The 26,935-nt window shown below is 35.5% G+C and overlaps 1 protein-coding gene across 1 annotated transcript in view; it reads right to left on the bottom strand.

Annotated features, from left to right (window-relative positions):
• The window catches only part of LOC102866818 (otogelin-like protein-like), a 209,393-nt gene that overhangs the window by 155,027 nt on the left and 27,431 nt on the right, over positions 1 to 26,935 (bottom strand). The window contains 11 exon segments of the mRNA XM_006882584.1: positions 402 to 611; positions 3,672 to 3,796; positions 7,865 to 8,042; positions 11,066 to 11,189; positions 12,198 to 12,343; positions 12,874 to 12,920; positions 15,893 to 16,001; positions 18,369 to 18,494; positions 20,866 to 20,972; positions 24,750 to 24,856; positions 25,197 to 25,324. Coding sequence (XP_006882646.1) covers positions 402 to 611; positions 3,672 to 3,796; positions 7,865 to 8,042; positions 11,066 to 11,189; positions 12,198 to 12,343; positions 12,874 to 12,920; positions 15,893 to 16,001; positions 18,369 to 18,494; positions 20,866 to 20,972; positions 24,750 to 24,856; positions 25,197 to 25,324 — 1,407 coding nt within the window.

Raw genomic sequence — 26,935 nt, forward strand, 5'->3', positions numbered from 1 at the left:
GAGGGACAGCGCAGGAGAGGAAGGCCCTCTATGAGGTGGATTGATTCAGTGACTGGGATAATCGGGATGGGAGTGTTGGAGACAGTGCGATTGGCGCAGGACAGAGCGGAGTTTAGGGCTGTTGTACATAGGGTCGCTATGAGTTGCAAGCGACTCGACGGCACATAACAACAACAACAAACAACAATTAACAGAATTGTCAAATATTATTGGTCTTATCCAACAAAGCACCAATTTTAAGAAACAAAATAATTTATTTCATTTTCATGCTCATACTTTATGGCAAGACACAGAATAAGAACATGCAGTATTATCTTTTTAAAAAAAAAAATTAAGAGAGCAATTAAAAAAAAGCAAAAATCTGTGAAGTGTTAAGTTTTTACCTGTGCCATGATACTCACCACAGAATGAAACCTGATTTCTAAAATCAATGAGCACACCACGCTGGCCACAGAGGTAAGCATAGTGCGCGAGAGCATTGCATAGGCAGGCACTTCCACATTTGCACGCGTCATGTCGACATAGCTGATAGTACAGCCCAGGGCTGATGTAGAAATGACAAGGAGCAAAGAGCTCCTGGTGGATAACGTCACAGTGTGCTGCATACCCAACTAAATGAAAAAGAAACTCATTAGCCCCCTATTCTTTATCTAATATACTTTGTGCCTCTTTTACTTCCAGACCTGTTTGACTCTCTTGATTTCCATTGTAATATATTAGCTCATATGAGTGTCATTCTCAGGTTATACAGGGTTGTAATCTAGTAATTCAGTGGTAAAGAACTGTGCTGTCAAACCAAAGGCATGTGCTTCAAATCCACCAGCTGCTCCTGGGGAGAAAGATGGGCAATCTCTTCCCTTGAGATTTACTGCCTCTGAAAATCCACTGGAGGGTCAACTATGAGTTTGTTCTGATTCAACAGTACACAACAGAAACAATCTAGTAACATAACATTGGTAACATCAATTCATATATAGTTAATATTTTTTCAGCCAAAATAAAAATATATTGTGTTGTACTTGAATAACTTAAGTAATAGATGACTGAGAGAAGTAGTAACTTATCTGAGATTCAATTTAGGAAACCTAATAGTTGGGGAGTATAAAAAGCTTTATATACCTAGGTATCTGAACACTACTAAAAGTGATATTAGATTTTGGATCTTTGAGCAACTTCTTGGAATTTTTCTTTCTCAAGTTACTCATTTTAAGTAATGTTGTTGCTGTTGATGCCATCAAGTTGAAAGACTCATCATGACCCTATGAACAAAAGGCCTGAAGCCTTTCTGTAACTATCGACCTTTATCAAAGTTCATAGTTTCAGAGGCATTTTGTTTAGGAAGTTGATGCCACTCTTACTTACAAATATCCAAGGAAAATTGTGGATACATACCGTTCTAACAGAGTCTTGGAGATGAATGCAGTTTGTCAAGCAAATACTAAGTAGTCATTGAACCATGAAACAATATCTGGCACATAATGAGAACTCAAAACTGTGTGATAAATGAATTTAAAAATTTATAAATAATGAACAGCAGCTAGGAATTGGAACATAAGTTAAAGTCTAGAAAACACAACTCTCAAGCCTTTAGGGGGTACAGGGAAAGTAGACTGTGTACTCCATGAAATTTGTTGGTTTTGCCCTTGAGTATCATTGTTCTTTAATGGTAGTAACCACAATCTAGATCCCAAGCTACATGAAAGCTTGTAGAATTTGTAGATCAAAAACCTTCCCTACTAACATCAAATAGAAGAGTAACTCAAGAATATTTCTTTGGGGAAAATATAGCTTAAAATTTATGTCAAAGTTAATAATTTCTGTCTATTTACTGTCCATTGTGGATCTCCCTTAATTTACCTCCTTGGTATTTAAAAACAAAAAAATATTAATAGCTCAAGTAAAGAACATGTTAGCTGGAAAAGATGTCATAGGATAGATGGGTTACAGGAAGAAAAGCCAGAGAAAATGCAACCAAAAAGCATGTAATAAAGTAGCTTTAATAATAAAGGGGGAAGCAAAGCTACTATTTGGACTCTACTCCAACATTTGTTTATTACTTAAAATCATGTTAATAAAGTTGTTGTAACACCTAGGAGGTAATTGAGAAAATTAGAAACAAACTGAGTAGTTCATGGAGAGAGAATAGACATAATGAGATTAAAATCAATAAATCATAGAGAGAAATTTAATCTGACCTTATTTTGGATAGGAAAAAAAAGTTTAAAAAAGAATCATAATCTTCTCTATTTCCAGTAAATAAAAATTATAATTTAAAAATTGTATAACAATCAACATAAGGTTCCTCTAAAATCACTTTTAGATCTAGAATTTGTACTGACTTTTTCAGTACAACATTACTGTTATTTCTCATGCAACATTACTATTATACTAACATTTTTAGTAAATGAAAATTATTTGATTAAAGAAATATGTCCTTTATTAAAGTAAGTCATTTTATAATAAATAAAAAGTTTAATGAAATTTATTTTTCAATCACATTAACTTTTCCCATCAAAGTTATTCTAAAAAACAACAAAAAAAAAAAGAAAAAGAAAAGAAAGCCACTGAAGTCCTTTTTCATTAAGCAGTCAGTTATTGTAACTTTAATAAAAATGCAGCCAAACCACCTTGGCATGTGAGTTACAGTGTCATTGCAAATTAAAGGAGCCTGGCTGTCTCAAATTGCGGCCCAGCTGATGGTGTAAAGTTTCCTTGAATCACTGCCTCTCTGCTAATGGAACTGTAATGTGTTGAGTTGTTGTGGTTGTAGTGTGGTAGCATTGGATTGGCACAGACAAATAGCCAACCCCCAAGTGAATTTTCAGAGGCAATTAATTGAACAGGAGAATGTGTCCCATCTTTCTCATACAGAGCAGCTAGTGGATTAGAACTACATGCCTTTGGGTTGGCTGTGTAACTCCTAACCACTAAACAACCAGAGCTCCCTGTACTTTGAGTAGACAATTATAATGTAAAAGTTATAAATATGAGAAGCTTCTGTACAAAATGAAAAATGATAAATGAAAGTCAATTGATGTTTCCAGCTGCTTCTCCTCATTTTGAGTGACTTCTGATCTAAGACTATATTTCTGGCAAATTCTGATCAAAAACTCTATTTCTGGCATTGTTTTCCTCTCTTGTTCACAGAGTTTTCACAGGCCTGTTATTTCAGAAGTGGTTGGCCAATACTGTTTCCTAATATGTCATATCCATCGAGACCCACAATCTGTGAAAGGGTAGAGGGTAAGCAAAAAACAGAAAAATCCTCAACAATATGAATCAATACGGTGGCTGAAGCAATGGGCTTGAGTTTACCATGATGGTGAAGGTGGGTAGAGTTAGGTAATCGAGTTTACTGTTTATAGGGTTATTATGAGTGTTGGTCAAATCAAAAGAACCTAACAATAACAACAACTTAATTGTACAGAGATAGATCAATAAAGAGGAAACTCTAGTGACCCAGTCTGTAAAGTGTTGGCTAACCCAAAAGCCTCAGCTCTTGGTGATTTGAATCCAACAGTGGTTCTGAAAAATGGACAGTCTCCTCTCATGCAATCTATACCTTTGGAAACCCACTCAGTTATGAGTCAGTTCTGACTTGACAGCAATGAAAGAGAGATAGTTAAAAATAGAACTATTCTTAAAGTTTACAAGTAGAAAAGAAAACTTACTGTTTTGTTGATTAATGTTACAGGGGTCCACCATGGGCACATGAACAGGTGCAAAGCAGGTAGAAGAAACTCTCCAGGCATTTGCATGAAGCTGTGGAGTTCCTTCTATCATACCTGAAGGAGAACTAGAAAGAAAAACTGTCTTCACTTTAGTGTCTCTCTTCACTTTAGTGTCTCTCAGGCCTCTCATTTTTATATATTTCTCAAAAAATTAATTTATAGAGAAATCTTAGAGTTTTTCAATTTTCTATTAGTTAAAAAAATACACATTGAATTTGCTTCTTGTCATTGAAACTTTATAGGGTGGCAAACACAGACATATTTGTTGTTGTTGTTTAATCTTACTTTCATAGAAAAAACAGACGTTTGAAGGAAAACAAAAGTTTACAAAGTATTTCAGAGTCAGAACTCAAATTCAGTTTGTAATAAGTAACAAATTGCTCAAGCAACCAAAATATTAATATATGCATGTGGTTTCAGGTATGGGAAAGGCCAAAGCGACCTAGTGCATGTGATTCTTTCAGGGTGAATAGAAATATCTATAAGAATAAATACTCATGTTTCTGGTTCAATATAACAATTTCCATTACCAGCCTGTAATACAAAAGTTTCATGGTGATGTTAGGCAAGAAAGGCATCTTTTATCTAACTTTCCTCACATTTTTAGTCTCCTCAAAAAACTGAAATGACCCAAACATTTATAAAATGAAGCAAACATCTACAAGATGGGAAAAAAATCTGCCCAACAACTACAAAATGGAAGCAAATATCTATCAAACATCAACAAAGTCAAGTCACAAATCGCACAATGCTTAAAAGTCAAACTCTAAAATTCTACATCTTGCAGTCATCAAGTTCTGTTAATTCATCAGTCAACATTTAGTAAGTGGCAATCCCTACTGCATACCCCAATATACTGTCAAAGTTGCTTAGGCAAGCAGTACAGACTAGGTCTTCTGTAGAACACTTAACCATGTTCTAAGCCCTCGCTGCATTAACTGCCACAACATGGGTAACATGTAGAATAAGCTTTATTTCAGCATTCTAAAGTATTTTGGTTACTATCTGACAAACTAACACAGTCATTGAGTAAATGTAGTGTTAGACTAAAAGTTGGTGCTTTTTTTTAGCCATTACATTTAGCTCCCTATGGTTGTCAGCTACCTTATCTCCAGACACATGGTCTTGCAAATTATCAATAGCTATGAGACTAGGATAAGAGAGAGAGAGCTTCCTACTTTGAGGAGCAAGGTTTGTGGCAGCTAGATTTGTGGCAGTCAAGACTTGAGGAAGACTAGAGCAAGACCCTGTTGAGAGCAAGACCCTTGTGGTGAGACCCTGGTAATGATGGTGGAGAGACTGTGGCTTTGCTGTGGAGAAACTGTGGCAAGATGTTCTTGCATTTGTACTGGCCACAGTTAAATGTTTTGCTGATCTTGCCAATGCTTGAAAGAGAAGTTGATCTAATAATTGCTCTGGGGCAAACCTTGCTGGATGATTTGGATTTGACTGCTGAAGTGAAACTAGAGCCTGAACTAATCGAGGAATTGTGCCTTAGGACTACTGGCCTAAACCTGGACTTGTATTGTGAGATATCCTTTGCCTCCTCCACTCTCCTACTTCTCTAGTAAACCCCGTTGTCGGTACTACAACTGTGAGTCTGAGTTAACAAAGCATAAATGAACTTGTTGAAGCTGCTGTGGTTCTAGAGGCACCATGGAGCTGCACTATGGACTCTTTATCTGCTTTTTGCTTTGGGGCAGTAAGGGGCTATGCTATTCTCACTCCCTGTGAAACTTTCAGAGAGACACTCATGGCACTGTGCCCCCGTGTATCATTTTCAACTAACTAGAGAGTCAAAATAACTCAAAAATTACCCTCTATAGGATTTTCAGGAGCTGTAAATAAAAGTGTCCATCTTTCTCCCAAAGGGCAGCTAGTATTTTCGAACCACCTGGCTTTAGGTTGGTAGCACAACTCTTTACCCACTAGGCCACCAGAACTCCACAACTTGACTAAATCACCAGAGCTCCACCATTATACTAAGTGATCATATACTGTATATGAAGCTTCTCGCCACAGTGACAGAGTTTACCTAAAGGAAGCATAAAAAGCCCTACAAACTAGCCCACATTGGCCCATCTCACTCTTTCCTTTTCTTCTTCCTATCATCCTCTTCTTCCCCAACAAGTACTTTTAGAACTATAAAAAAATCTCACAATACAGACCTAACTCCAAATATCATTTCACAAATGAGAACACTGAAATTCAGTGAAACAGCATGACTGGCACTTGCAATTTTCTTCTCTTATTTTTTCCCTTCCTTCCCTTTCTGAACGGTAATAAAATAGGTCTGATGAGTATAGTCAGAGTTCACAGGAGCAACTGATTTAGAACTTGGTTCTTGTATTTCATTAATTAAAAAAAAAAACCAGCAAAAACACAAGCCCATTTATTTACCAATTTTCATTTTCTAAAATATCCTTCTTGCCATAGCTGAGTTCCTATTGCAAAGCATGTAATTCCTCAAGTAATTAATATTTTCCATTACACTATGTTTATAAATTCTGAAGTCAAGAATGTTAACTAATTATGCTGGAAAGCTAAACTATGTTCAGAAGTTATCTCTGCCTCTGAAATATTATCCTGTACAGTTATCACCCCTGAATATTTACACACCAAGGAGACTGGTGCCTTAGAAAGAGGCAGACAGATCTGCCAGCTGTTAAACATTGACTGCTAACTTATTCTGACAAACAAGAAGAGAAAGAAGCTTTAATGTCTTTTTTTAACATCTTAGCCAAACTACTCACTACAGTTTTCAGTTTCACAAATATATTAAAGACATCAATATTCTGACTACAAATTAATAGACTAAAAAGACAAGGATGACAACCTAAAATCAAATTAATCACAGGGAAGACACTTAAATAAATTTTTTTAACAATTTTCATTGTAAATGCAAGTTCTCCCCATTTATGTAAGTTTTCATTTAAATGTCCCATTTCATATTCTATCACAGTTACGTTTGACTGATTACTGGTCTATATTAACCCTTAGACATACAAGCTCCAAACACTTGATTCTCATCTAAGCACAACTATTAAGGTTTTGTGTGGAAATTAGAGACACAAGCAAGAATCTTCAAAGGTAATTCCTGTTGTATTTATAGTCACAGTCCAGTGCTTACTCCTTTTCTTTTCCTGTGTGTGTTAGTGTACACATTTGATTATATAATTGATTAAATATGTATAAAATTTATTAATGCCTTGGTTAATAATAATAATAATTTCTTAGTTTAATACTCCCTTTCAGTAAATTATAATGCAGACTTACTGAGCATGGCAATCATATCTTTTCTTGCTTAAAGTATTCCATGGTGTTTAGCACATTAACAAGGGCTGAGAATATTAACATTAAAGTATAAACTGATATTTTTACATATATGTGAAAAGAGCATTGCCAATAAGTGTTGACAAGAGTATAGTTCTTCCATTATTGCTTTACTTTTCATTAAACACCAACTATCACGTAACCAAGTTAACTTAAAGGCCAAAATCTTTCTTTAGATGTATCACTAGTATCAAATAATAATATTTTTAAAGTAAAGTTTATACTTTAAAATATCATTAATACTCATAATATTGAGATTTTTTTCCCCCAAGGTAATGATTTTTTTTATTTTTTTTTTTTTTAGCATTACTGTTTTTGTATGTACCGTCAGATTAGATCTGACTGTTACAGGAGAAGATTGCCCCTCCTTCTCCAGCAGAGCATCTGGTGGATTCAAACCACCTACCTCTGGGATTACAGTGCAGCTTCTTGCCACTAGGTCACCAAAGCTCCCTCCAAGATAATGATTTTTTAAAAATAAAATAATGTTGAGTGAATACAAGCCCACGGTTAGTTCACAAGACTAAGACATACTGCCAAATTAAAAACTTGGCACTAATAAGTAACATAACTTAGAACAAATTGTCACTTGGAGACCTTGGTTAGTTTCCTTTAACTATGAAGTAGAGATATTTACTAGTCAGATGATTATTACACAGCTTAAACATGATGATGTAAAGCCTTTGAAACAGTGACTGCTAAGCTACTATTAGTTAAAAAAACATTGTTCAATGGAAGAATTTATAACTTCCAAATTACCGGTAATTAAATTACATTAGCCATATAGAGTTCATACTTACAGAAAGTCATCCCTTATGTTCCCATTAAAAGTACCACACAGACCTAATGTTCTTCTTTTCCATGTACTAGCCAGTTGGATATAAATTCTTTCCCCATCTATTGCAAATAGGATCTTTAAGCCAAATGTGGTTTTGAGAAGAATAAACAAGGATGAAAGAGTTTGTATTTCAACAATTCCTGCAGAAAAGGAACATGCAATAATCAATTTTGAGATGCAGAGACAGTGTTCAGAAATGCTAAAGTAAAATATCGTTTCCTTCCAAGAAGTGAGGAGCCAGATGTGTGGCCCATTGTTCCTGCCAGGGATTTCAGAAACTATTTGTGTCTGTTTTCTTTGATCCATTGATCATCTTCTAACTTTTCCTCCTCAGTCCCCAGCAGATATTTTTAATATACGGTCAATATACAATTTTGATTGACAAGTATCTTATGTAAAGAGACAATTATAAAATCGATCTCTTCCATTAAAACCTCTGTGTGAGAGTGTGTGTGTGTGTGTGTGTGTGTGTGTGTGTGTGCGCGCGCACGCGTGCGTGCACACAGGCATCGGTAATTTCTCCTCAAATCTGGTCACAACTCAAATATGAAGCAGCACTTTCCTCAACACTTCCTCATTTTCTTGTGACTGTCAGCAAAAGGGGAGAATACAGAACTTGATAAGTACTATTTTCTGAGACACCTAGAAAGACAAAGAGATGTGTTTGAAACTAAACTGCTGACTTTTCACACCACCAGAAGAATTATTGTTCTGGAGGAAAAACAGAAGTTCTATGATTGGGCTCTTCCTGTACAAAGCAAGTAAAAGCGGAAAAAAAAAAATTGAAAAATTCAAGGAAATAATTACCAAACCAAGTACACTGGTGGCTAACTATTCCTCACTACTGACAACAATGGCCACAATCACAATAGTTGGTCCTAGATACAGTCAGGGAAAATATAGAACAAAATTCATTCACATTATAATAAAAAAGCAAACTGACCTATTTGAAAGAGCCTGGTGGAACTCCTGACACCATGGCCCATAGATACACTTAAAACCTGAAACAGAGACTATTCCTGAAGATCATGTACTAGGCAAACAAACCTACAAAGGGAACATCACCTAAAAGAAACATGCACCTCACAACCATTTACTATACAAGCCCAAAGCTTTGCTCAAAAGCAGAGTTCAGAAGATAGACAAAGGGCAGGAAAGACGAGCAAAGGAGACCAAAATTCAGAAGGTAAGTAAGGGCAGGAAAGAAAATAAAATAGAAACAGGAAACCCAAGAGGGAGGGAGGGCGAAGAATGCTGGCATATTAGGCGGGCTACAATAAATGTCAAAAACAAGCTGTGCATGAGTTTTCTATTAGGATGCTAATTTTCTCTATAAAAGTTCACCTAAACTACAACAATCCAACGTACTGCCACTGAGTCCATTTGCATTCAGAATGATATCTCTTCAGGTTTTGAGGCCATAAATCTTAGAAGGAGTAGACTGCCTTATCAGTCTCCCATGTAATCCACTACTTCTTATAAATCATAATAAAATATTATCAAAAGAAATATTCCTCTTCATTTTTCTGTATCTTTGTCACAATCTCTGACATGAACGAAGTCACCAAAGCCAGTAACCTGAGATTCATTCTCTGATTACTCCAGCTTGTCCTCTACTCCCACTGCCAGCAACACCAGTCCACACAATCACCAAGTTCAGGTCACTTTTTTAAAAATAAACATTCCATCTTTCTTCTTGTGTTCATCTGTACTGTCACTGCCATATACCAGTTTTACACCATTCCTTTCATTTCTTACTTTATTCCTCCACTCAATATATAGAAAACAATAGGAAAATGTACTTTCTCCTATATGTATTGTTGTTCTTGTGTGCCATCAAGTCAGAATCAACTTAAAGCTGAAATCAGAGGAGAAAGAAGAAAGATGAGCAATCTCCTGTGCATTTTAGTGCCTCCAGTGGCTTTTCAGGCATAAAAAGCATGGAAGAGGATTTCTCTTTCTTCTTCCCCAGAGAAGCTGGCGAATTTGAACTGCGTGTCTTTAGGACTATGCTGCTTACCTCTAGGCCACCAGAATGCTCTCATGGGGTGTGTCAGTGTGTGTGTGTGTGTGTGTGTGTGTGTGTGTGTGTGTGCGCGCGTGCGCGCGTGAAATCTATTATGGCCTTCTTTAATAGCTACTTAGCATCCTAACTGTTCTTTGTATCTTCTATCATCTTTGTTGTTGTTGTTGTTGTTGTTAAGTGCCATCAAGTTGAAGGCCACTCAGAGCGAGTTGTAGGCCGTTCATTTCCTATGAAGGAGAGTCCTCAACACTTGTGTGACTTTCATCCTTTCTCCAGGTTCATAGGGTTTCTGGAGGCAAGCTATTTACAGAAGTGGATGCCACTCCTGTTTCCAAGCATGTTTTAATCGGGGAGCTCCACCAAACACTGTCTGCCATGGGTAACCTCCTTTATATATATATTTTTTTAAAAATTAGGGAAATAATGACAGTTTTAGATGGTTTGACCTCTTACATTATGGGGTTCAAATTTTTTAACATACGTTCTGAGTATGATGACCATGTATGCAATTTGTAATAAAAACTGGACTGTTTCTTAGAGTATTTCCATAATGATCCTGGAACACAGGCATAAATAGGCCTGTCCCAGGAAATCCACAATGTGCAATGGGTTTATCCATAGGTGTCTCCTCCCCACCTTCTTCTTTTATTCCTTCTCTTGGTATTCTCTACTTGTCCTCTTATGAATAAGGCAGAGTCAGAATAGTTACCATTTCCTCCTAAACATATAGCACATTTCTGTACCTCTTTCCTCTGCATGATGTATTTTTTCTACCTTCTTTATCAAGCTGATTCCTCAGTTTTAAATGCCCAGTAAGAGATTATCTACTTCTGCACACATCTGATGCACACCCCAGGCTAGGTGAGCTAATGCTCTCTTAAACTCTCAAAAATCACTATCCATAACTTTAAGTTCATCACATTTTATTTTAAGTGGTTGTATGCTTGTATTCTGCTCTTCAAACTATATGGGCCATTAAAGGTAAATATTGCTGGGTAAATACTAGTCTTTCTCTCGAGATGAGGATTTGATGTCACACAGCATTCAATAAAAATTAGACTGACCAACAAAAGGGAGAAGATTCCACTTGTTTGTTTCTTTATATAAATAAAATGTACCATTAGCATTGCTTCTTACCATTTAGATTGAAGCCTTGATTAGGACTAGTCAAGATTTGTCCTCCCCGACTAAGAGTCACTTGTTTGCTAAAATCATCCTCCAGAATTAGAGTTACTGAATGAAGGCATACCAAGCCAAGGTTCTGCATGAAAGTCAAACTTACAGTTAACAGAGTGATAGAGAGATGAAGTCTGAGAGAAACAAATGAAATAATTTTACATAAAATGTCAATAATGGTGTTTTCTCATAGCTTATTAAAGGAATTGTGCTGCCAATACAAAGGCATGCGGTTAAAATCTACCAGCTACTCTACAGGAGAAAGGAAAGAAAATGCTTTCTATACAATATACTATTTCTATTTCTGAAAACCTGCTAGAGGCTTGGCTGTGGGTTGGTTATTTGAAGATACACAACAATAAAGGCATAGAAAGCTCTTCTCAAAATTTATTATATTGGTGCATTGAATTGGTATTTTAAACATAAAAAAATTCCGTTAACAGAAACCAAAAAAAAAAAGGATTGCATGCAAAAAGCTAATTCAAAAGCTGATGTATTGCAAAGAAAAATAATCAAATAGAAAAAAGACTGAATTTTCAGTGATAATATAACCATCTTAGAATGAAACTAAATATTAAAGATTTAGATAACATTTTTACAATCTAATATAGGGAAATAAAAGAAATGTTTTAGTTTTTTATTTATAAACAATTGCTGTGTTTATTATTTAATAAATACTTAAAATAGGCTTTTCAGTGTGATAATAAATTCATCACAGGCATTTAGAATAGCAAGAGATATGTTCAACTGCCAAAAATTATCTTTAAGATCCAGTTTTACTGTGGAATCATGCATACAATGTCCATAAACTACACATAAATTCATTCTTTAATACTTTTCATCTAGTTTATTAATATATCAGATATTTGGTTGCAGCATATAATCAATGACCATGTCATAGATTCATCATTTTTTGTAACATAAAATAGACTTAATCTTAGCAATTAATAATGCCTTAGTTGTGAAGAAAATTATTATATCCAATTATGTTATCATTATTAATCTATATACAAAATTTAAGCCTATCCCTGAAAAATATGTAGATGCCTCATATTACTGTGGAATGGAAATTGAAGGAAAATGTTGTTCCTACCTGCTCACAGGGAGCTTTCTGTAAAGTAATTGTAAATCTGTCTTTTCCAGTGCCTTTCAGAAGGATGTACTGACACATGCCAATGAAAGAATAATGTCGACCATCAAAAGTTGTAAAATGAGAATCACCCACAACAGAGCACTGAACTACAGAGAAGAAAAAAGAAAAAGAAGGGGGTTTGAGAATGAAAAAGAAGAACGAAAAAATGAAACTCCTACTTCCTAAAAAAGTAGAAAGTCAACTTAGAATAAGTAACATTTCAAAAAATTTTAAATTTACTTGTTTGAAAAATTACTGTTAAATTCTATTATTCAAGCTCATTTATTTGTTAAGTGATGGGTTTCTTGTACTTATTTTTTTTTTTTATTTTGTGTGCGTGTACCGTCAAATCAAATCTGACTGGTACAGGAGGATATTGCGCCTCCTTCTCCGGGAGAGCATCTGGTGGATTCGTTCTTGTATTTATTTTAAGTTTATAGTGTTTGAGCTAAAAGTTAAATTATTTTCAAAACTGCCAGCACAAAGTTATCATTTATTCAACTTTCTATTCAGTCTCAAATACCTGCAAAAGTACAGCATTACCCTCCTGTTATATGTAAGTTATAGTTATTAAACTTAGTTCTATCTTCTCTTCTTATATAAATAAAATATCTAAAAATTACTTTCAAAAGATTACCTGGGCAATCGTGTTCAGTACAGTTCCAAACTCCAGCAACACAGATACTAAAGGAAAAATTGTTAAATGTTAGTTCATTAGCATAGAGAAACTGTGTCAATGTTACCATCAGTTTATTGATTAATACATCAGTATCTGTCATGCCTACTGCTCACCAGGACTGGTATGGATTTATTTTTACTTGAAAATTATCTTAGCAATAGCTCAATTGACTGCTTGCTTACTCTCGTTGACTGTTGTTATGTGCCATCGAGTGGTTTCCGACTCATAGCGACCCTATGCACAACAGCTCTAAACCTTGCTCTATCCTGCGCCAACCGCACCGCCTCTGACACACCCATCCCGATTACCCCAGTCACCGAATCAATCCATCTCATAGAGGGTCTTCCCCTCCTGCGCTGTCCCTCCACCCTCCCAAGCATGATGTCCCTCTCCAAGGACCCGTCCCTCCTGGCAACATGTCCAAAGTATGTCAGACGAAGCCCCAGAATCCTTGCCTCCAAGGAGCAGCTTGGTTTAATCCTCTCCAAGATGGATCTGTTTGTTTTCATGGCAGTCCAGGGTACATTCAGTACCCTTCTCCAGCACCACAGCTCAAAAGCATCCACTCTCCTTCTGTCCTCCCTAGTCATTGTCCAACTCTCTGATGCATAACAAGCGATTGCAAATACCATGACCTGTATCAGGCGCACCTTAGTCTCCAGAGAGACACTGTTGCTCCTGAGTACGTTTGAGAGGTCCCTAACGGCAGACTTTCCCATCGTGATACGCTTTTTGATGTCCTGACTGCTGGTACCAAGAGTGTTGACTGTGGAGCCAAGCAAACTGAAGCTCTGAACACTCTCAATCTCTTCATCATCCACCCTGACGCTGCCAACTGGTCCAGTGGCGAGAATCTTTGTCTTCTTGACGTTGAGCCTTAGTCCATACTGAAGGCTGCAGTCCTTGACCCTTCGCAGCAAGTGCATGAGGTCCTCCTCAGTTTCAGCAAGCAAGGTTGTGTCATCTGCATAACGGAGATTGTTAATAGACCTTCCACCAATCCTGATGCCACAATTCTCCTCATAGAGCCCAGCCTCTCAGATAATCTGCTCTGCATACATGTTGAAAAGGTAGGGAGACAGGATGCATCCCTGGCGTACACCTTTCCCTATTTTGAACCATGCAGTGTTACCCTGCTCTGCTCTGACTACTGCCTCTTGGTCCAAGTATAGGTTTCGTATTAGCACAATTAAATGTTCTGGGATTCCCATTCTTCTCAGAGTCAGCCACAGTTTGTTATGATCCACACAGTCAAATGCCTTTGCATAATCAATGAAACACAGATAGACATTCTTCTTGTATTCCCTGCTTTCAGCCACGATCCATCTAACATCAGCAACGATATCCCTAGTACCACGACCCCTTCTAAACCCAGCCTGGACTTCCGGCAGTTCTCTGCTGATGTGCTGTTCTAATCGTTTTTGGATGATCTTCAGCAGAATCTTGCTTGCATGTGAAATCAATGACACTGTTCTATAGTTTCCACACTTAGTTGGGTCACCTTTCTTTGGAATGGGAACAAATATAGATCTCTTCCAGTCAGTTGGCCACGTGGTTGTTCTCCAGATTTCTTGGCACAGCTTGGTGAGCACATCCAGGGCAACATCTGTTATCTGAAATACTTCAATTGGTATACCATCTATTCCTGGGGCTTTATTTTTTGCTATTTCCTTCAAAGCAGCTTGAACTTCTTCCTTCATCACCATAGGCTCTTGCTCATATGTTATTTCTTTAAATTCCTCCGTATCTGCCAATTCCTTTCTATATAATGACTCAGTATATTCCTTCCATCTTCTTTTAATACTTCCTGGATCATTTAATATTCTGCCCGAAGCATCCTTGATTACAGCAACTCTAGGTTTGAATCTGTTCTTCAGTTCCTTGAGCTTAAGAAATGCTGAGCGAGTTTGGCCCTTTTGATTTTCTGACTCTAGTTCCTCGCACATTTCATTGTAGTATTTTGCTTTGTCATTCCGAGCTGCCTTTTGGAATCTTCTGTTCAGCTCTTTAGTATCTTGAATTCTTCCTTGTGCTTTGGCTTCTCTACGCTCCAGTGCAATCTTCAGAGTTTCTTCTGACATCCATTTTGGTCTTTCCTTCCTCTTCTGTCTTTGTAATGACCGTTTACACTCTTCCTGAATGATGTCTTTGACATCCTCCCACAACTCATCTGGTCTTCGCTCATTAATGTTCAAGGCCTCATACCTGTTCCTGAGATGATTCTTAAATTCAGGTGGTATGAAATCAAAGTCATATTTTGGCTCCTGTGGATTTGGTTTAATTTTCCTCAGCTTCAGCTTGAATTTGCATATGAGTAATTGGTGGTCTGTTCCACAATCAGCCCCCGGCCTAGTTTTCACAGCTGATATTGAGCTTCTCCAGCGGTTCCTTCCACAGATGTAGTCGATCTGATTCCTGTGCATACCATCAGGTGAAGTCCATGTGTATAACCTGCGTTTGTGTCTCTTATAAAATGTATTTAGACTTTAAATTATTATCTGTTGTGTATAATTATTGTCTAATGTACTTCTATACAATGATCAGACTAACCTCATCTTTTCCTATAATCCTAATTTAGCTAATTTAATAAGAAGTTGTAATATTTCTAGTCATAGTCCAAAATTGGCATTATTGAGAGTTACTTTTTAAAGTTCTTAATAAAAAAACCTAACACTAGCAAATTCTAAGAACAAAATTATCTGCAAACTAGTGATAAAATAATAATAAATAATGCAAGTAATAAGAAAATGGAATCATATATCATATGGGCAAAAGACTATGGAAATACAAAATAAAATTATAAAATTTATACTCTAAAGGAAATATAGATATGCCCAATATCTACAGAATCTATATAAAATGGCAATTGTGGCTTAAAAAAATCAGTTTGAAGCATATTTTTGTAAATTATCTATCATATTAATGTTCTCTGCTAGTCAAGTACCCAGAAATAACTGGCTGTACATTGTCCACATACCATTCAGTACACTCTTGCTCAATTTTTGAGCCAACTGAGTAAGCTAATCCATGAAAAATACATGGGCAATTTTCCAAAGAGATGCAAGTTCCATTTTCCATTATGAGACCTATTGAAAAAAATAGAAACTAAATTATAAAAGAGAAAAATTAAGATTGTATTCTATTAATTTAATAATTGACATAACTCCTGGTGAACACACACTTATAATAGATAACAGGGGAAAAATTCTCTTTTCTCAAGGCAGTTAGCCATGACCTTGTTTTATTTAATCCAGCAGGGGTCTGAACAGATAGGGTAATAAAGGGTATAGATTAATGTTGATTAAATTTATGAAATATATGTATTTTATACATATATATATATGAATAGTATGAAATATAATGTGAATGAAGGATAGTGTGAAACACAATGTATATGAACTTTGTAAGCAAACCAATATTAAATAAAAAAGTGTTTTTAAGAAAGTTCTAATTAAGAGTCTATTTAAACAATTTTCAGCTTCCGTATCCCACCAACATAGCATCAAAAACTAAGTTGACAATTCAACTAAACAGTGTTTTCTTGCATTTAAAGGTAGAAGAAGCAAAGAAGCTGCATTTTATTAGTCTGTTTATCTTAAGTGAAGCATGCTTATACCAGTCAGAGATAAGAGTTAGGTAGCACAGCTCAAAGAGCAGGTTCAATGAACTATGCTTTTTACTTATCTCTGACAAGTGTAGGAGGTGGGGCCAGAGTTTTAATCAACCATGTTACTAAGTACACTGTTTAGCTGACCTCCTTTTTTCATAATTAGACTATATAGAAGAAGGAATAATTGGTTTATTTAGCAGAGCATGAGGGATTTATAGTCTGGTCCAAACTCTATCTTACTGTTGATAAGTAATGAAAAGTTCAGAACTGGCACTGGTTACAGACCACACTTGAACAGTTGAACAGCACTAAGAGAACAATGGACTGGGATCAATAAATCTGAAATCTAATTTCATGTTCTAACTGACCTTGGGAAAAATCACTTCATATGTCTGGTATATTTTTTATTTAGAAAAATAAAAATACTAAAGTAAATCCTCTGCGGTTCATAAAGATATCAATCTATCATGATAACAAAGTCAGTCCAAAATTTAAATCCCTTATCTATCAATTATTTTGCTGTTTTTAAGCTACCTGAATGTCAGTTTTATGGCAATTAGAAGATTGAATGACTTAAGGGAGCAGAGTGCCTGAAATACAACTGACCACCGATTCTTTGTTCTATTCTCTAATGATGTTAATTCAACATTAATGTAAATAGCAATGTAGATGTGATAAAATAGTGTTGGAACAGTTTGAATTTTCTATTTTAAATAGGATTTTTCTAGAGGAAGCTTACATGTTTCATAAACCTAGTACTGTACTTTTAACAATATGGAGGAAAATGTAAAACAGATTATCATAAGATTTACAACTATGCTGAAAATTAATAGAAATTATAGATATAAGGCAAACAAATTCATAATTCCTGGAGTTTGTGTTTCACACTTTGGCTATAGTGAACAGTGACTTAAGTGTTCAACATTACTTTATACAGCCTAGTATTTATTATTATTTTAATTAGTGTAGTCAATAAACATTTCCTCTACTCATAGGATATACAGACTGTTTCTCTTTGTATCTACTCTGTCATCGTAACTAGAGTTATTCAATAAATATTTACTGAGTTGTGTTATATCAGAAATTTGAGATATATTTAAGATGATATGGTGGTGTAGTCCACAGAGTTGCTTTGCTAACACAGAGAAGGAAGATGTCTGGCAGTTTGAGTCCATCAATGGCTCCGTGGTATAAAGATGGACATTCTCTGCCCATTGCAATTCACAGCCTTGAAAACCCAGTGGAGGGTCCCTGTGAATGGGAGCCAACTCAGTGACATTGAGTTAGTGTGTGACAATTTATAAGACACAGAAAATGTGTATTCAAGAATTTCAGAATACCAGAGTAGTTAAAATCTTAATATATATAAATTTTATTTGTGTCTTTGGAGATGAAAATATTATACTTAAAATAAGAGAGGGGATATAACTAATCTCAATTTGGCAGTTAATATACAAAAAAGTGCAAAAGGAGCAAAAAACCCTATATAAGATCTTTTACCTATTAGAATTATATTCAGGATGAAAGATTTTGTGCAACCAAAATATAAAAACTTTTTTTCTCTGGACTTGCTTTCATCTTACAAAATAAAAATCAAGGAAATAAAAGAAATTATGAAATATCTTTAAATGTTTCAGAGAAAAGATAAACACACTTGCAGACCTTTAGATTCCAAATTTACTGGGAATCTTACAAAGAATGAATCTTTTACTGAAGTTTGTTCCTAGTCATTTTTAAAGATGAAATTCTTCAAAAGTCAGAAATGACAATAAGGTTTAAGGAAAGAGAGGACATCAGACATTAACAGCAAGATTATTGAATAACAGTTGTGTGAGGCAATTACCATCTGGACAGTAACATCCATCCAGACAATGGAGATTGCTCCCAAGGCAGTCTTTCTCAAATGTGCAGGTTGGTGGGCAACAACTGATACAATCCCGATGGACAAAGCTGTCATCACATTTATCAGCTAAAATAGAACAAAAAAGGGGAACAATAAATCACCTCGTATTCCAGCCACCTTCCTTCTCTCCCTTCCCGATCCTTCCCCATCTCTCCCTCCCACTCCTTCTCTTCTTCCTCCTTCACATTTTACCTCTCTCTCTGCCTCTCTGTATCTTTCTCCTCTCCCCAAAACATTACTGGATTTTAAAAAGTTGTCAAATTTCCAAATCACTTAAACTTGCAATTATAACAAATACTTACAAATTATTAATGTTGTCTACTAGATTTCCAAAACCAGAATTAGCCTAAAATTTTAAAAGTGCAAAGACTTAGCAGCATCTAAGTCTTTAAAATGGTATCTTTACTTTTTACCACTTTAAAGAAGTCTTTGCAGCAGATTTTCCCAATGCAATACAGCATTTGCTTTACTGACTGCTGTTTCCATGGTTGATTGTGCATCCAATAAAATGGAATTCTTGACAGCTTTGCTGTTTTCTCCATTAAGTGAAGTATTGCTCATTGGTCCAGTTGTGAGAATTTTTATTTATTCCACTTCCGAAATAGCTTACCTCCAGAAACTCTATGAACTTGGAGACACTATGAAAGTTATACAAATGTTCAAATTTTTCATTCAAGGGTCACTATGAGACATCTACGACTCAACAGCACTTAACAAGAACAACAACAATCTATACTATGTCTTGATTTACATCGATGAATTTTTCAAATTCTCTTTGCTTTCAGCAAACAAGATTTTCCCTGGTATTGTTGTTGTTAGGTGTCATCAAGGCAATTACTACTCATAGCAGTTGATATGAAGAATAGGGCAAAATTTTGCCCTACCTTGAAACAACCTCATAATCTCTGACACTCTTGAGCCCATAGTTTCAGTCACTGTGTCATTTCATCTCATTGAGGATTCTCCTCTCTGTCACTGACCCTCTATGTTTTCCAGCATGTCTTTTTCCAAGACCTGACCCCTCCTGATAACATGCTCAAATTATAAGATGAAGTTACACCATCCTTGCCTCTAAGGAGACCATGGCTGCACTTCCCACTGTACTGACTTGAAGAATTTGATAGTCATCACATGGTATATTCAAAACTTTGTATGATTTGATAGTTGCAAAAGGAGCAGATGCAACATGAGGGTGGCTGAGTCTGACTTCTACTTTTTTCATAAAGGGGACCTTTCTCCATCAATCATTTCCATAACAGTAAATAGACAGCTGCTAGGTCAGACATGTCGCCCCCTACCCCATGCTCCTGAACTTATTTTTACCAATTATATGGGTTTTATATCCATTGTTGAATCACAGACTTTACTCACAGTTGTGGTATCAAGAGTGGAGTCTATTAGGTTGAGGAGTGAGAGAACTAAACAGTATGTCACAATATAAATCCAGCTTTAGTCCAGCAGCCTCAAGCCAGATTAATGGCAAAACGAAATTCCTTAATTTGTGAAATTTCTGGCTGTAGTTCAGCAGCACAAATTCAAGAAGCCTCTGGTTTAAACAATCACCCAGCAAAGTTTGCCTCAGAGTAGTTTTAAGTCAGCTTCTCATTCAAGCCTCTGGGAAACAAAACTTTCAACTGTGGCCAGACTGAATCCAAGAAGCCTCAGGTTATGCCTTGCCAGAATCTCTCTACAACAATCCCACAGTCTCCTCATCACCATCACTAGGGTCTTACAGTCAGGGTCCTGCTCTGGTCTCATTCTCACAAGGGTATCCCTCCAGTATCCCTTAAGTCTTGCTGCTCAGTGTTGGAAGTGTTCAATCCCCTCTCCCCTCTCCACTCCTCTCTGCTCTCTCTACCCTTCCCTCTTTTTTCTCCCCTCTTTTCCCTCCTCATCCTCATCCTCATCCTTCTCCTCCTCCTTCTTTCTTTCTCTCTCTCTCTCTCTCTCTCTCTCTCTCTCTCTCTCTCTCTCTCTTTTCTTAGTCCCACAGCTGTTGATAATTTACAAATTTACAAGAATATATGTCTGCAGATAAGGTAGCTGGAGACCAGAGGGGTTAACATAACAGCTACAAAGGCGAACTTTTAAGCTAACACCACAATGGTCCTCTCCATATTGTATATTGTTAATCTTCTCAATCCAGATGCCCCATTGTTCTTCAATATTCCAAGTGTTTGGAATCTATATTATGATCATGTTATCAGGAAACACTAGATTTTTGAGAAAGGACATAATAGTAAAGTAAAGCAATGGAGAAAAAGAGCATCAGATAAAGACATAATGGCTGCAAAAAAAAATGGTCTCAAACAGAACAACAATTGTAAAGAGTGAACAGAACTAGGCAGTGATTTGTTCTGTTGTAGAAAAGTAACTATGAGAAGGAAACATCCCAGAACCTAACAACTCACAGGACTTGGAAAGTAAGAAAACATACTGCATGCTGGGAAGTCATCTCTCCAGTCTTGAATAGGGGAGCCAGCATGGGAACAGGCCCTTGCATACTCTGTGGCTGCTCGGCAGTAAGTACTGTCATCATCAGTTCTGGAAAGGAAAACAACAGAGTCAGAATCACAGAGGAAATACTGGCTGTAGGTATATCTCAGAGTTCCTGGTGCCAAACAGTGTTAAGTGTTTATAAATATTCTAAAATCAACTGATGTCCATATGTATGTCTCCTATAACGTATTCTCTGATGCATAATAATGTTGAAAACATATAAACTTGTAGGAACACCTATACCATTTGATGGTCTTCATCAAATTTTACAATAACTTAGACACTTTTATCTTAAGAGTATATTTATATTTATAAAAATTACATCATTATATTTATACTCTTATAGAATCCTCATATGTATTTTTTTTTTTGCTACTCACATAGCATCTCAGATACCTTGGTGTTGATTAATTCTATTACAAGAAATAAAATTCTATCACAGCAAAAGCATCAGATGTAAAAAATTTTCCTCTAAGGTATCATGCTTTTGATAGTCTACATATTGGATTAAATATTCACAAATTGTAGCATCCTAAACATACTTTCATTTCTCTTAAAATGTCATAATAACATTCTAAAATATTTGTGAAAAGTTCATTTTTAACTTAATATTCGAAGCAAAATTTTTTCATTCTTTTATGTTGAAGTTGCTTAAGCTAATTACTTCTACAACTCTGCCTCAAAGGTAAATAACTTCTACTTTTTTCTAATCATTTTATAAGATATTCCAAACAATATCTTTTAGTAAAAAGTCTACCAATCCCCAAGCAGATTAATAAGGCTCTACAAAATAAGCAGAGTTTATGACAAAGTAGTAGGCTTGTTTTTCAACCTAATTCGAGCTCAAAATTGAACTGTTAAGAATCTTACAAGATAATGACCTTAGGAATGTTGTATTCTGTGAACGTGAACCTTAACATTTTCAGTATCTCTATTGTAAAAGTTATCTCAAATATCACTTATCCTGTAATTGGAGTCCCACAGCTTATCTAGTCTAATTAACTGAGCTTTAGGAGAGAGAAAAAGGACTGAATACACAGTTTCAAATGCTCAGAAAATATTCTAAGCCACTGGAAGAGAAAAGTCTTTTTGTTGAATAATATAGTTGTGGGTTTGTTTGTTTTTTAATTCCTGGGGGAAAAAAAACATGAAGTTTATGAATTGCTTTAACTCATGTGTTCATTGTTACAATTATTTAGTGTTTTTGAAAGTTAGCAAAGTAATTGAATATTGGTTCTTTGGTCCAAAGAAATTATGAGCAAAATAGCTATCATCTATTGTCAATGTTACTCTTGGCACTGTACTAGGTACATGACAGAAAGGAGTTTATAAAGCTCACAACAATCAAGAAAAATATGATGATTATTATTTTAATTCATTGAGAGAAACATCAAATTAAGTTTTATATTTTTGGATTAATAGAGAAAATGAACATTAACATTTGTTGTGAAATCAATCAACAAGGGCATGACAAAATTAAAGCCATTTTCTTGCTGAAAGGTTTAAGAACAATAATAAATTAAATTATTATATATAATAGTTATATATAATAATTTCTTTTCATTTCTAATGATGATATTTTAGAGGAAGTAAGTATGGTAGGTACTGTTTATATTCAATCATTTTTATTCTTTTTAACATTAGAACCTTTGAGTTTTCACTATTCAACCAAGACAATATTTTCCAGGCTTCTTTGCATAATGTGGCCATAGTTCTAAGTTCTAACCAGACGGTTAAATGTGACTGTAGAACATGGAGATTGCAAGTGTTAAGTCTTCCACTTCCTTTATTCCTTGATAATGACTGAAATGAGGACAAGGTAGTGAAGATGTAGCTTTAATTATGGAATTGAGAAAAATACTTTAGGTCCTAGGTAATGGTGGGCCAACAAGAGATATGAACCATTGGGGGAGCTCTGGTGGCCTAGTGGCAAGAAGCTGTACTGCAATCCCAGAGGAACGCAGTTCGAATCCACCAGATGCTCTGCCGGAGAAGGAGGCGCAATATCCTCCTGTACAAGTCAGATCTGATTTGACGGTACATGCACACAAAATAATAATAAAAAAAAAGAGCTATGAACCATTGGAAAACACATGTAACATGGTACTAACCCGGAGCTATCTGTCAATTTAGACTTTATAGGAGAGAAATATAAGTAACTCACTTCATTTAAGTCATTGTCATTCAGCCTCTTAAAGAAGCCAAACAATAGTTTAACAAAAAGAGGATACTTTTCTTGGCCATACTAAGCGACACTTTATCTCATTTTATTAAGAAATGGTAATTTAATTGATAATGATAAGGCAAGTGATTGCAGAATGGCCCAAGAATGAGTCACTGTGAAATTAGCACAATTTTTACATTTATATTTATAGACAAATAAGAACCATGGTCTATTCTACCAAAATAAAACTAAGTCCACTGTCGTTCACAAGATCCAATTCATGGTTGGCCCAATGTGTTACAAAAAATAGTTATCTCATAGTTTTTCCTTTCTTTAATCATTATTGAAGCAGATATTAAAGTCTTTTTTTTTTTTTGTACTTGAACACTAAGATTTTGAACATCCAAACTTTAGGTTAATAGTTGAATGTATAAACAATCTGTGCATTTTAGAACCTACCTTTGATATATTTGAACCTCTTAACAGGTACCCAAAGTATCATTTAATTGTTTTTATTAAACCAAAACATATCTTCTATAAAGTGATTTTTCATGTATCATTAATATTCCTTGACATCTTTAAGAAGAAATTTTTATCAAAATTTCTTCAAGTATTCTTGAATACCCAAGATGGATAGTTACATATACTTGGTTCAAAAAGGAAGTCTGGTGGGATAGTTCCAAATGAAGTGCACCAGGAACCCAACAGCTGTGCCTTTCTGTTGTTGGTAATCCATCAGTTGTACCACGAGAAAAGCATAACCAATTTCCTCCCATATAACTTAGACTCACTGAAAATCCACTGGAGAGTGTAATGACTTGTTATGGCTCAACACAATGAGTATGAATTTGAGTTTTTGTAGTTTCAAAAGAAAGTTAATCAAATGATAAAACCACTTCAACCATGGGTAAATGATGGTAAGTATTCTCATTGATGAAACGGTTCTGCTGGTTATCAGTTAATATCATCCCTAGACAATCACCTATTTCAAGTATTACTAATTTGAGTCTCATAGGTGCCTAAAGATCTGCAGAGAGGATACAGCTGTCTACTTCCTCTCTATTTTCACTACCCTCTAACTGAAATTCAGAATTTCCTACATTTACGCCTACAGAAATATACCATGGTGTTATTAGCAGTATTTAGGACTGTCATCAACAGAAATCACAGATACTTTTATTTCTCATTATAGCTGGTGTAAAAATCTGCATACATTATTGACATTCATCATTGCATTAACTTATAGTGGTTTCAGAAGTTAAACATATATTCAAAAGCACTCATAAAAATATTTTCCATTATTATTTTAATAAATCTATTTCAATATAACTATCTTGTTTTGTAACCTTATATACCTATCTTTATTTCAAATTTTATTTTTAAAAGGATCTATAAGCATGACTAGGCTTGTGAAAGAGGCAGTGGCACAAAAATATGTCTAAGATCTGAAGGTTTCTCATTCTGTTCATATAACTTATTTAGATAAAATACCTAGCACAGTCCCAGTTATAAGGTTTCATCAACAGGTACTATCCCTTATAATTTTATACTTCCTATTGTCTTTTGTGACTGTCAGGACATGGCCAAGTTACAAAACTGTGTTTTGTTCCTTTTTGAATACAGAAAATTCTATTGTAAATACAATTTATTTCACTTACTTGCAAAGATCGTTCACACAGCTAGCAATATATAAATATGGATCAATATATTCATGGCAGCTGAGAAAAGGAAATTGCAACAGTATCTGACACTTGAAGAAGATGGCCTGTACAGAAAAAGATGCCAGTCACCAGAATATATTAAATTATGCATGTACACTCTCATTTTCCTTCCCAGTCTATTTGATCTTTGCCGGAAAGTGGACAGACAATTCATTTGTTTCAATTTTACCTAATAGTTCTCTAACTATGCATTTTCATAATGAATACTGCTTTTAGGAACCCATTATACTGATTGTTTCTGTAATAAACTTAAAGTTATAGTCTGATACAATCACATTTTTTAACTTAATAGTTTAAAATTAATGGTTAATTATGGCTATACAAGCAGCAGCTAAAAGAAAAAAAAAAAAACAAAAACCAAAACACCCTTTATAAAAAATTTACCTCAAATGCTGGCATTCCACTGGAACATGGACTTGGGAAATCTGAGGGTGTTGGTACACATTTGACTGCATCTGGAATTTGCACCATCCAACTACTTGCAAACATAGCAATGTCTTCTGTATAGTCCTCTGTTTTACACAAACACACACACATAGCACACACACAAAATAAGTAGTATGAAAGTATCATTTTTCAGAAACTTAAATACAGTTCTTCAGGATAAATATGGTCAGTAAGAGAAACTCGGTAACTTTAATTAGCCAGTGATGTTAGATTAGAATATCTCTTTGACATAAATTGAATAAAACCTGGTGGCATAGGGGTAAAGAGATGTGCTGCCAACTCAAAGGTGTGGTTCAACTCCACGAGGTGCTCTGAGGAAGAAAGATGAGCAATGACTTCTCGTGTCATTTACAGTCCCTGAAAAGTCACTGGAAGGTCAACTCAAAGTCCATTCTGACTCAACAGTATATCAAATAAACAACAACATAACAAAATTAACACATTGGGGAGAAGAAGTAAATAGTGAAACAAGACGGGAAAGGACTGAGAATGAGCACACATATACACTTAACATTTCAAGACAGTCAATGTAAACTTTATGTTGTAGTGTTTTTGGTTCTAGGTGTCATTGCATCGATTACAGTTCACTGGGACTTTGTAAACAACTGATCAGAACCTTGTCTTATCCTGTGCCACCCTCATGATCTCTGCCATGCTCATGCCCGTTATTGTAGTCACTGTGAAAATCTATCTTGTTGAGGGTCTTCTTTTTTGCTGACACTCTCGCTATGAGTCATGCTCGACTACTAAGGCAACCAACAACAACAACTGTTCCAACATGAAGCCTTTTTCCAAAGACTAACACCTCCTGGAAATATGTCCAAATGTATTTGAGATGATATTTTACCATCCTTAGTCTTCAAAAATCACCTAGTCGTACTTCTTTGAAAATAGGTACATAAGACCAAAAAATGTAAGTAAAAAATTGGTTTAAGATTTCTCCAGTATTATAATTATATTGGAAATTGATTAGAATCTTTCTAAAGCTCAATTCTGATTCAAATCTACCAGCTGCTCTGCAAAGGAAAGATGGGTGCTCTCTTTCCATGTGATTTACTGCCTCTAAAAATCTACTGGAGGATCAGCTATGAGTTGATTTTAAGTTGGCAGGACATAAAAACAATTAGAATAAAAAAACTATCTCTGTTGAGATCTTGAAGAAATTTAAGAGGGCTATCACAAAAATTATTGAAAGATACCTAGAGAAAATAAAACTAGGAAGTTTTTCCATTTCATTTCAATACAATGAATGGGTTTTTTACACATACTGAGGACAGATTCCAAATATTAAGAATCATGAGCTTATTCCAGTGTTTTTGGAGTTAATAACAGCAAAAAACAGATGTAATATAATAGCTCTCCAGAAAACTGATTCAATATTAAGTTTAAACTGACTCAGTAGCTGGTTACTTAAAATAGATTTGATACTTATTAGAGAAATTAGCCTTCCCTACCACTGGACCTCAGTTTCAGCGAGCAGGGTTGTGTCATTTGCATAATGCAACCCTGCTCGCTGAAACTGAGGAGGACCTCATGCACTTACTGCAGAGGGTCAAGGACTGCAGCCTTCAGTATGGACTGAGGTTCAATGTCAAGAAGACAAAAATTCTCACCACTGGACCAATCGGTAGCATCAGGATGGATGATGAAGAGATTGAGATTGTTCACAGCTTCAG

This window comes from Elephantulus edwardii, unplaced genomic scaffold, assembly GCF_000299155.1.
Source record: "Elephantulus edwardii isolate Elephantulus edwardi_28Jun2011 unplaced genomic scaffold, EleEdw1.0 scaffold00021, whole genome shotgun sequence".
In the NCBI taxonomy this organism is placed as follows: Eukaryota; Metazoa; Chordata; class Mammalia; order Macroscelidea; family Macroscelididae; genus Elephantulus; species Elephantulus edwardii.